The sequence below is a fragment of the Hevea brasiliensis genome, chromosome 4 (assembly GCF_030052815.1).
Source record: "Hevea brasiliensis isolate MT/VB/25A 57/8 chromosome 4, ASM3005281v1, whole genome shotgun sequence".
In the NCBI taxonomy this organism is placed as follows: Eukaryota; Viridiplantae; Streptophyta; class Magnoliopsida; order Malpighiales; family Euphorbiaceae; genus Hevea; species Hevea brasiliensis.
Genome location: NC_079496.1, coordinates 4,430,840 through 4,441,770, shown reverse-complemented (window position 1 = coordinate 4,441,770; position 10,931 = coordinate 4,430,840). Strand labels below are relative to the sequence as shown.

The 10,931-nt window shown below is 30.5% G+C and overlaps 2 protein-coding genes across 4 annotated transcripts; one reads left to right on the top strand and one right to left on the bottom strand.

Annotated features, from left to right (window-relative positions):
* Positions 1 to 3,608: 3,608 nt before the first annotated feature.
* Positions 3,609 to 8,139, top strand: LOC110673212 (serine/threonine-protein kinase STY13). 3 transcript variants are annotated; one of them, XM_058145102.1, is made up of 7 exons: positions 3,609 to 3,684; positions 4,870 to 5,171; positions 5,994 to 6,115; positions 6,479 to 6,684; positions 6,774 to 6,948; positions 7,302 to 7,436; positions 7,791 to 8,139. In XM_058145102.1, exons 2-7 carry the CDS (start codon positions 4,925 to 4,927, stop codon positions 7,995 to 7,997), a joined length of 1,092 nt encoding a protein of 363 aa, XP_058001085.1. In that variant the 5' UTR covers positions 3,609 to 3,684; positions 4,870 to 4,924; the 3' UTR covers positions 7,998 to 8,139. The 3 variants fall into 3 exon arrangements, with proteins under 3 accessions (XP_058001085.1, XP_058001083.1, XP_058001084.1); XM_058145101.1 differs by lacking the exon at positions 3,609 to 3,684 and adding an exon at positions 3,777 to 4,628; XM_058145100.1 differs by lacking the exon at positions 3,609 to 3,684 and having other exon boundaries at positions 3,775 to 5,171.
* Positions 8,140 to 8,405: 266 nt separating this feature from the next.
* On the bottom strand, positions 8,406 to 10,687 carry LOC110673211 (pentatricopeptide repeat-containing protein At2g22410, mitochondrial). Its single transcript, XM_021836265.2, has one exon. It carries the CDS (start codon positions 10,557 to 10,559, stop codon positions 8,457 to 8,459), a length of 2,103 nt encoding a protein of 700 aa, XP_021691957.2. The 5' UTR covers positions 10,560 to 10,687; the 3' UTR covers positions 8,406 to 8,456.
* Between the last annotated feature and the right edge of the window lie 244 nt (positions 10,688 to 10,931).

Sequence of the window (10,931 nt, the reverse complement as noted above, 5' to 3'; positions counted from 1 at the left end):
GAAGTATAAACCTTTTTTTTCTTTTTTTACCAACTCCACAGATGTTTGACCACTGAAAGTCTTCTTTAGGCCATTGTCCTAGGGAATAAAGACGGATGGAAAATACAAATAAATAAATTAATAATTTGAAACGGTCTACAATTAACGTAGTTGCCAAATTAATTTTGCATTTTAAGGCATGTTTAATAACTTAATATAATTAATTAATCAATTTAGTTTAATTTATCTAATTATTAAAGACATATAATTTACTTAATAAGTGCTAAATTTTAACATTTACTCATCTTTTAAAATAAATAATTAATTAATCAATCACAATGATGATTGGTTATAAGGAGATATATGAGTAGCTTCAACATTTTACTGCATTTCAGCATTTGATTGATTTTTTTTTTATTAATCAGTTTTATATTAATCATATGATGTCCCTTTTGATCTTTCCTTATTTGATTCTTTAAGTTGGTTAGTTTGTGCGCGCGCATGCGCATGCATTTGCATGCGATCAATGTATTGTATTTGTCAACTTTTATTTATTATTTTTTAGAAATTATTTTATCTAAAATTATTTGTCACTTAATAAAATTAAAATACATTATTTTTTTTTATTTTATCATTATACTAAGCATAATGATTATTTTTATAATTTTTATAATTCATTTTATCATTTTTATTTCTTAATTATGTGAAATAAAAAATAATTTAGTCAATTTATGAAGAATTTTATTTTAATTTAAGTAATTTAATTATTTTCTTAAAAAAATTTTAAATGACAAATAAAAGGAGGTAGGTATAATATTTTTAAATTAATTTACACTATTAATTTTTTTAAATTAATTTTAACGACATTCTCAGATATAAATATTTTTCTGATATTAAAATTTTTTAATTTTAATAATATTAATTTTTTTTGAAAAAAATATTTTACATAAATTTCCATCGTTATTCAAATAATCAAAGATCATCTGAGTCAATGTGGCTAAGCTTCTTAATATAAAAAGAAAATTTTAAATAAAAATAAGTCCATTTCATGTGAGAAAAAAATAATAATAATTGACAAGACTGAATTTAAAATGATAATTTTAACATAGGTATGTTAGTTTTCTATTTTAGGTATATTAAATATGCATTAAAATATAGATGGTATTATAAAACACAATTAAGTTTAAATTAATATTTAGAAGGATAACGATTATAACTAAATAAACATTTTTTAAAAAATATTTAATGAGAATAATTTATGTAATTAATAGCTATTTTGTTAAAAATATATATATATATATTTTTTCTTATTATAGCATGCTGTATGAACATAAACGTTTTAAGTCTGTAAAAATTATAATCCATTTGCTTATTGAAATATCAATTTAATATTAAAATTTTGAGATTCTAAAATAAACAAGTGTCAACTTTAAAAATTATATCATTGATTCCTTAAATTTAATCCTATTTTCTCTATTATTTGATTAATATATTTTATAGGTAAAGTATAAATTGTAATAATTAATATAATTATGATTATTTATTATAATTTATTTTCTAATATAAAAAATAATTATAATCTATTTAATATTTTTTATATAAAATTTCATATTTTATTAATGAGAATCATAAAATAAGTATATGATAATATTTTCATAAAAAAAATATAAATATAGGTAAATAAAATTTTTTTATTCAAAGATGATTTAGCAAAGCAGAATAATTTTTCGAATAATAAATTATACTTTGTATTTTAGATAATCAAATATCTTTATATAATATTGCCCTCTTAAAAACTTATTATCTCTGTGTTTCACATAAGAGATTAAACTATCAAATATTAATGGAATAATAGACGGCATTAACAAATTATATTGATAGAAAATTATTATCTAAAATCTTAAAATTTTCGATCAAAAGAAATAAATAATTTATATTATATTTTAAAATGTCAAATAATCTATTTAAATATTGTAAAAAAAAAACCCTAATAATAGGAATACAAGAAACTCAACATTGAGGAAAAACATTAGATCTATTCTTAACGATATAAATATGACGAGAGAAACTTAAATCTGTTTTAAACGAATATCGATAGAGTTTATTAAAAAAAAAAAAAGAAAAAGAAGAAATTTATATATATAAATTTAACATAATTGATTAAGAAAAAAAAACTTATTATATATATATATACATCTATTCAATCAATAATTAATATATCATTAAAATAATAATAAGTGCTATTATAAAACATAATATATCTTATTATAAAATATAATTTTTTAATTTTTAATTAATCGAGTGTATATTATACACCTAATGCAACTAAGAATTTTCCGGCAAGGTAATAAAGAGGCGGAGGAGCATAAACAAAGCATTTGAATCTTTTGGTGGCAAAATGAATATTTAAGATGCTTTTAAAGAAAAAGGCATATCTCCATTGCTTTGAATTTTTATTCTTTTGTTTGTCATGCCCAATAGCATCACTCCATGTGGATCTTTTTGCTGTATAGGTATGTTTCACATATTTGCTCATCACTAAAATGTGCCAATATCTTCTAAAAAATGTTTTCATTTGAAATAGAGACAATATCTTCTAAAAAATGTTTTCATTTTCACCTCACTTCATATCCTCTTATTGAATATGGATGAGGGTATTAACGATCATCTTTGTTTAAAATTTAAAATTTTATAAGAATTTAATTTAATTTAATTTTTTATTAATTTTTATATTTAAATTTTATTTATTTTATAAAAAATAATTTATATATAAAAAAATATTTTATAAAAAAATATTTATCGTTATTTAGTTGAAATGTTAAATTAATCATATATATATATATATAATTATTAAAATTTTAAAAATAAAAATATATTTCTTAAAAATCTTTTTAAAAGATAAAGTTATTTTCTTTAAAAATAATTTAATTTTTATTTTGATTAGAAAAATATTTTTTGTTAACTTATTTTTATGAGATCTTTAAATACTAAAAAATATAAAAATATTTTTTAAAAAAATATTTTTTATGAAGCAAATACAGTCTTATAATAAATTAATTCATTTTTATTCAAATTGAAAAAAAATTATTTTTAAAAAAATAAAATCAAATATGATTGTATGAGAATCCATTTGATTTTTTTAATAGCAAATTATTTATTTCAAATCAAACATGAAGAAATTAATATATAGCACAAAGTTAAATTCAATATATAACGCAATTAAATTATAAATGATGATTTAAAATGTTAAATTGTATTAAATTGAAGTTATTGGCATAATATTCTAATAATTGAAATTTTTAAATATAAGTTATTTAATAATTTTTAATTTTTGAATTAAAAATATATTTAATATGATTGATCTTTAAGACGGAGGGAGTAAATAGAATCTCTTTATATACTATTATGAGAAAAAAAGATGATTGTTTCCTATAAATCACTAATTATTATTTATCTTATTACAGTTTTCATTAATTAAAAAATAAAATGTAGAATTTATAGTGGAAATTGTAATATCTTATATAATATTTAAATTCATTTTTAGAAAAACCAAATTAAGATAATTTAAATTTTAATCATTTAAAAAAAAATCCATGTTAAATTAAGATTTATCTATAATTGGAGCTTTGAATTTACAATAAATAAGAGAGAATTATATTCTAAAAAGGAAAAAAGAGGGCAAAATAGTCCATGCAAAGAATACAGGTAATTTAGTTAAGAAAAGAATATGGAATAGAGAGTGGCTTTTTCTGGTATGTACGTGGATTTTGTTGTTGTACTAACGGAAGTGGTTGGTTTGGCTCAAAATTCTAAATTCCTTGTGCTTTAAAAACTCTTTCTTTCTCGATTTTGAAGCAGTCTCTCTAACCAGAGCCTTATTATAGGCACAAACCCCGTTCTTCTCTCTCTTTTGCGTTGTTTGGCTATTGGGTTTTTGGTGGCTCACAATCCCAAATAAGCATCTCTCTTTTTTGTATGTGTTTAGCCGCAAAACCTTCCCTTTCTTTCCCTTTCAATGGAGTTGTAAAGTAAAAAAGGGGGATGATGATTATGATGAATCAATGAGCTACCACCGACTCTGTCCTTTCTCTCTTTTTTTCTTATTCTCCTCCTCCGTTTTTATAGAATTCAAAGTCAACCTTCTCGTCTCGTCTTCTCTCTAACGAACTTGTTTCTTTGAGAGAGAGGTGGGATTTGGGTTTATGGGTTTTGCCTTTGGTGGCATGCGGGCGGCTTTTCATTCTGTTTAAAGGTTTATTTATTGAAATTTTATTTTGGGGTTTGTTTTGAATTTTGTTTGTTTTTAAAATTATTGGGTCGTTAGTCTCCATTAACATAATGGTTGGAATTGGGTCGTTTTCTTAGGGTTTACTTTTTGTTTTTATTTGTATTTTATTTGTGGTTTTATTTAAATCAGTTGATGCAATAAAAAATTGGTTGGTGATAGGGAATTTGGGGTTTTTTTAGGTCAATTTTTTCAGGCAGTACAGAGAAAGTATTTTGCTTACTCATTTTCTGATTGGTGAGGAATCTATTATAAAATTTTGGTTATAAGGTCAATATTGGATGGAAGGATTTTGGGTTGGTGAATTGGGTTTCTATTTGATCAAAATTTTCACTACGGTATTTGATCGGTAATTTGATCTTTGGTAAGCCTTGTTGAATTTTCGTTGCCGATTGAAAATTGCATGTTCTTTTATCATTAATGTTTATTGGAATTCGAAGACAATGATGCAAAATTGAAATTTATATGGATCAGTTCTTTATAGGATAGTAAGCAACAGTATTGTTTCTGGCTTTTGTTATTTTTTGATTGCTGCCTGAGATTTAAGGCTATCTTTGAGATTTAAGGAATCATATTTGTATTTGGTTCTTTACAATGGATTCAAGAACAAGTGGTGATGCCGGAGGTATCACGGCAGAGGGGAAATCTGATAATCAATCAATGGTGAAAGGTACAGGAAGTGTTAGTAGCAAAGATATGATTTTTCGAGCAGATAAAATCGATCTTAAGAGCTTGGATGTACAGCTGGAGAAGCACTTGAGCAGGGTTTGGTCTAGGAACGTTGAGAACCAAAGGCCTGCAGAAGTTTGGGAGATCGATTTGTCTAAATTGGACATAAAGCATGTCATAGCCCACGGAACTTATGGGACTGTGTATCGTGGTATCTACGATAACCAGGATGTTGCAGGTAATTCCGCTCTTTCCCTTTCCCCCACTTTGTTTATTTGTGCTATTTACTTGTAGGATTGTTCTGATTGTTCAGGTTTCTTTAGTATTTTGTAGAGGTCTTATTGGGAATTGTAAATTTTTAGACCTGAGAAATCTTGTCATTAGTTACCTCTAATCCAGTTGGTGTATTTTTTGAAGCCATGATGGAAATATGTTGAAATAAATGTAATTTTGAACTGGAATTTAGTTGCTACCACTAATTACTGATCCTAGAAAACTAAGTTTTTGATCATGTGATTTTTTTCCTGATATAGCATATGCTAAAATCAATCCAGTGTATTTTGATTCAATTAAAAAGATCAACCAGATAAAGCCACTCTCAACTTGTTTAGTATTTGAGGCATCAATGATCAATCTATAGGTGGAATTCTGAATAGATTAGTGGTCTGTTATGAAAAAGCCACTGTGCTGTTCAGTCGGGGGAACTGTTGTTTTGGGATTATGTGGAAAAGGTGGGTGTTTCTTGTCAAGAAAAAGGATGTGATCTTCCTGTTCCTGATATTAGATAGTAAATATAAAAAAAATGGTTTTAATCATTAAATTTTGAAAGACTTTTGAAATTGACAGCTAATGAATATTGAAAATAATCACTTGATATTGGGATGTGCATATGCTCATCAATTAATCATGTCTTATCCAAGAAAATATTTTCATTAAGATCTACACGTACTTGCTTGAATTTTTTTTATTTGATATGTAATGCATAATGGAATTAGAAAGCTAAGGCACTGAGTTTTTTGATTTTTGAATGCTTACTGCAACATTATGTTGGATATTATAGTGAAGCTATTGGACTGGGGTGAGGATGGTATTGCCACAACTGCTGAAACTGCTGCTCTGCGGGCATCATTTCGGCAAGAGGTTGCTGTTTGGCACAAGCTTGACCATCCTAATGTCACAAAAGTACAAACTTATTCTTAAACTTTTATTCCCTTTATTGTCATTACACCAACGTGATTTTAACATAAAAATAAGATGGCATTTATGGGCTGTGCAATTTTTATCACAATTTCACAAACTTCTACTGTACATTCTTGATATTGCCTTCTAATTTACGTGTGTGATTTTGTTATGACATTTTCTCAATTTTTATCGTGTTTATATTTCAACAACCAAAGCATTGTGTGCATACTTGAGCAAGTCTTGGAACCTGGAACTTTTCTACATACTACATAAACAAGGATGCGCCCTGCAATTGTATCTGTTAAAGTAGGATTCTTTCTTCTGTTGTATTTTTAATCCTTTGTGTTACAATTTTCTAAACAGTTTGTTGGAGCATCAATGGGAACATCAAATCTCAAAATTCCTGCAAAAGACATGTCTGATGGTCAAACTTCTCTCCCTTCCAGGGCATGTTGTGTAGTTGTTGAGTATCTCCCTGGTGGCACTCTAAAAAATTACTTGATAAGAAATAGGCGGAAGAAACTTGCTTTTAAGATTGTGGTCCAACTGGCTTTGGATCTCTCTAGGGGGTGAGTACTGGTTGCCAGTCATTTTTGTCTAGAAATTTGTAAATAAGCTAATCAGTGATGGGGATTCTACTTTTTGTACATATTTGCAGACTTAGCTATCTACATTCAAAGAAAATTGTACATCGTGATGTCAAAACTGAAAACATGTTATTGGATTCTCATCGAACTCTTAAAATCGCTGATTTTGGTGTTGCCCGTGTTGAAGCTCAGAATCCAAGGGACATGACTGGTGAAACTGGTACCCTTGGATACATGGCCCCAGAGGTATCCATTCCTTCACAACATTTGATATGTTTTCTGATGAGGAAATATTTTTAAACCATCTTTGTATATGTTATTTTCACCTATTGAAAGCAAGTAGGATTATTGTTTCACAATGAATGGCTATTTCAGTATGTGCAAAGAAAATGAAGAGGGAAAGAAATTCTGAAGTATATGTCCCAATACTGTGTGAAAGTTAATCTTCTATAGGACATCTTCAATGTGGGTCTCTGTTGTTGCATCTAATAAGATACCTTACAGTCATTGGTAAACTAGTAGACAGAGAAATGAAAATGCAGTTGAATTTGCATATTTGACGTGTGGTTGAATGCTTTCTAACAAGACACTTTATGCAGGTTCTTGATGGCAAGCCATATAATAGAAGCTGTGATGTCTACAGCTTTGGCATATGCTTGTGGGAAATTTATTGCTGTGATATGCCCTACCCTAATCTTAGCTTTGCTGATGTGTCATCTGCTGTTGTTCGACAGGTTAGTTCACAATGCAAATAACATGTATTTGTGATTGCCTAATCTCTGCTATTTATTATATCTTGATGTTTCAATTTGCAATATTATAACCTGATGAGGTCTAATGTAATGTTTCTCTCACCAATTTCAACTAGCAGAAGATTTACATAACAAAAGATCCTTAAAGCTATCGTTATCTGCTTAAATAATGAAAGATCCTTAAAACTATCATTAAGATGCTAATGTGTTTCTTAATAAATATTTTATGTTGTTCTCAGTTTATAGCATGATTAATTGTTTCATACTGCTAAAATTTGACATACTATTGAAGTTCAATTATGTTGGAAGATTAATAGTGCATAATTTTGTTGGCAGAATCTACGACCAGAGATCCCAAGATGCTGTCCAAGTTCTTTAGCAACTATCATGCGAAAATGCTGGGATGCAAATGCAGAAAAACGTCCTGAAATGGCTGAGGTGGTGCGTATGTTAGAAGCCATCGATACAAGCAAGGGAGGAGGGATGATTCCTGATGACCAGGCACCTGGCTGTTTCTGTTTTGCCCCTGCTCGTGGTCCTTGAGTTCCTTGTTTGTCCTTTTGTCCATTCTTTTGATTCTCATTTTTTTTGAAAGCACAGATGGAATGATGTCAACTAGCTTTTTGATTGATTTTTGCCTGCCATTTTCTTTACAGTAATGAAAACATGCTATAAGGTTCATAAAGTTTAACTCTTTGCATCTCAAATTATGTTAGCCTGGTATGGCTATTTTGATGGTGACAGTAAACGAGTGATGCAATGCATATTTGCTATGAATTCTCGCATGTCTTGTACAGGGGTTTTTGTTGCAGGGTGGTGATTGCGTATGAAACCTGACAGTGACACGGGTGCATACTGAAGATGAGAAGAGCAGGAACTACTCTTTACACATGTAGCAACTCTATGCTTCCCTTGCTAAAATTTAACCTCAAGCCTAGAAACAAATTTTGTTTTAAATCTAAGCCTCCTTTCTATGAAATATTTTGTAACAAATAAAGCTCTTCATGTTTTTAATCGTTTTGATTGATAGTTGATACATGATCTCGAGGAATCATCATAAAACGTAAAAAGACCTGTCAATTCAGATGTGTTTGTTACATTATCTTCCAGTTTGGACAGCAAATACATTTCATCCAATGCTCTATAAATGTCTTCAGACTGCGGGTGGGATTCGTCACGCGCCAAAAATTCATGAAACTCACCCTCTACCTCTATCAAGCTATGGCCAGGAATCTTCTTAACCCCCCTCTCCCTCATCATGCTTCTGATCATCCTAACATCGCCCCACCTTTTACCATTAGCACAAGTTGTTGCTAGCAAAACGTAAACACCACTATCCTCGGGATCCAAGTCAAAAAGTTCCTTGGCTGAAAGCGTAGCCAGTTCAACATTCCCATACATCTTACAAGCATTGAGAAGAGCACCCCAAGCAGCTTCACTCGGATGCATTGGCATCTTAGTTATTAATTCATAAGCATCTTCTAGCAGTCCAACTCGACCAAGCAGATCAATCATACAAGCGTAGTGTTCTTGCTTGGGCTTAATATCATAATTTCTTTCCATTTCCTTAAAATATGCTCGGCCTTCAGTGACTAGTCCACCATGGCTGCAAGCTGACAAAACGCCCACAAATGTAATATCATCTGGCTTGAGTCCTCCATTTATCATTTGCTCAAAGACAACAACAGCTTGCTTGGCATGCCCATGACTAGCATAAGCAGAAATCATGGAATTCCAAGAAACCAAATCTCTCTGTGGCATGTAATTAAAAACTTCTGCAGCAGCATCTATTACTCCGCATTTAGCATACATGTCTATTAACGCATTTGCTAAAATCACACTATTTTCTATGAGTTTTTGCTCGACACTGTAGAGATGAATCCACCGACCGAAGTCCAAATACCCCAACTGACCACAAGCAGATAGAACACACACTAAAGTATTCTCCATCGGCGACAAGCCTGCCTCCACCATATCATGAAACAATTCTAGAGCTTGCTTAGGTTGATTATTTTGAGAATAACCTGCAATCATGGCATTCCAGGAAACTACGTTTCTCTCAGGCATCTCATTAAACAACTTTCTTGCCAACTCTAGTTCACCACTTTTAGCATACCCGTTAACCATGCTAGTCCAGGAGAACACATCTTTAATTCTCATGTTGTCGAAAGTCTCTCTTGCAGCAATCAAGCAACTACATTTCACATACATATCCAAAATTGCATTCATCAAATTCAGGTTGTGATTCAAATTCTTCCTTCTTACATATTCATGGATACTCTTCCCAACGCTCAAGTCCCCTTCACGAGAGCAAGATGAAAGCACCGAAATTAAAGTAACTTCGTTCGGCTCAACATCGCTCAACAACATGGAATCAAAAAGCTCGAAAGCCTCATTGTAACAATTACGCGCAGAATAACCATCAATCATCGAGGTCCAAGAAACAACATCCCTCAAAGAAACTTCATCAAACACTTTACGAGCTAAAATCAAACACCCATGGACACTATAGAAATGTATCAACCCATTCTGAACCAACAAGGCACAGACAAAACCCATTTTCCAAATTGTTGAGTGAATTGATTTCCCCACTAAAACTCTTGAAAACTGCTCACAAGCTTTCAGCGCGAAAACAAAGCTTCTAGAGTCCATTTCAATTCGTTGTTGAACCATTTGACAGAAGAAGGAGAACCCCATAACTGGCATATTAGCTTTAGAGTACCCTCTAATCATAGTATTCCACATATAAGTGTTGGGGTTTTCAAGTTGGGTAAACAGCAAATAGGCATGGTTTAAATCACCATTATCAGCGAGAGCGCAAAAGGCTAACACGCGGCTCACAGGGAATGTGTGAGTAATGAGACCACTAATGGTCATGTGGGCTTGAATTTGCTTCAACTGGGTCATGGACGTACACGACTCCAGGATTAAAAGAGTGGGGTGCGTAATGATCACATTGGTAGTTGAATTCCATTTGGTTCTGGTGGTGGAGGTTGATGAGAATGGGTTTAGAGGATAAAAAGGGATTTGGTGGTTGAAAGAGAAACGGAGAGAAGATATCCACAGAGGAACAGGTATTTTTGGAGAGAGTAGAAATGGTTTCATGTGAAGAAGGCTTGGAACATTGATAACGATATCAATATCATGGGTTTCACTACGATAATTGCATCAGTTGTTGAGTTCAATTGAATCTCGCGTATAAAACTAGGAACAGTAGGTTGAGAGCTTTCGCGCCCGAGCGGCCGAGACATTCCTCAAATGGTGGCTGTCATTTCGGGCTTTAAGTTTTGGATCAGCCCATGACGACTGTCCATCGTAGCTTAGGGATCAGCCCATATGATGTTTCAAATCTTTTGGTATGGGCTAGATTTTTTTTTTTTTTAAAATAACAATTGCTAGATTTAAATTAAAGGGTATTTTTAGATTTTTTTATTTAATAAAAATTTATTAAACCAACAATAGTAAAAAATAATTATT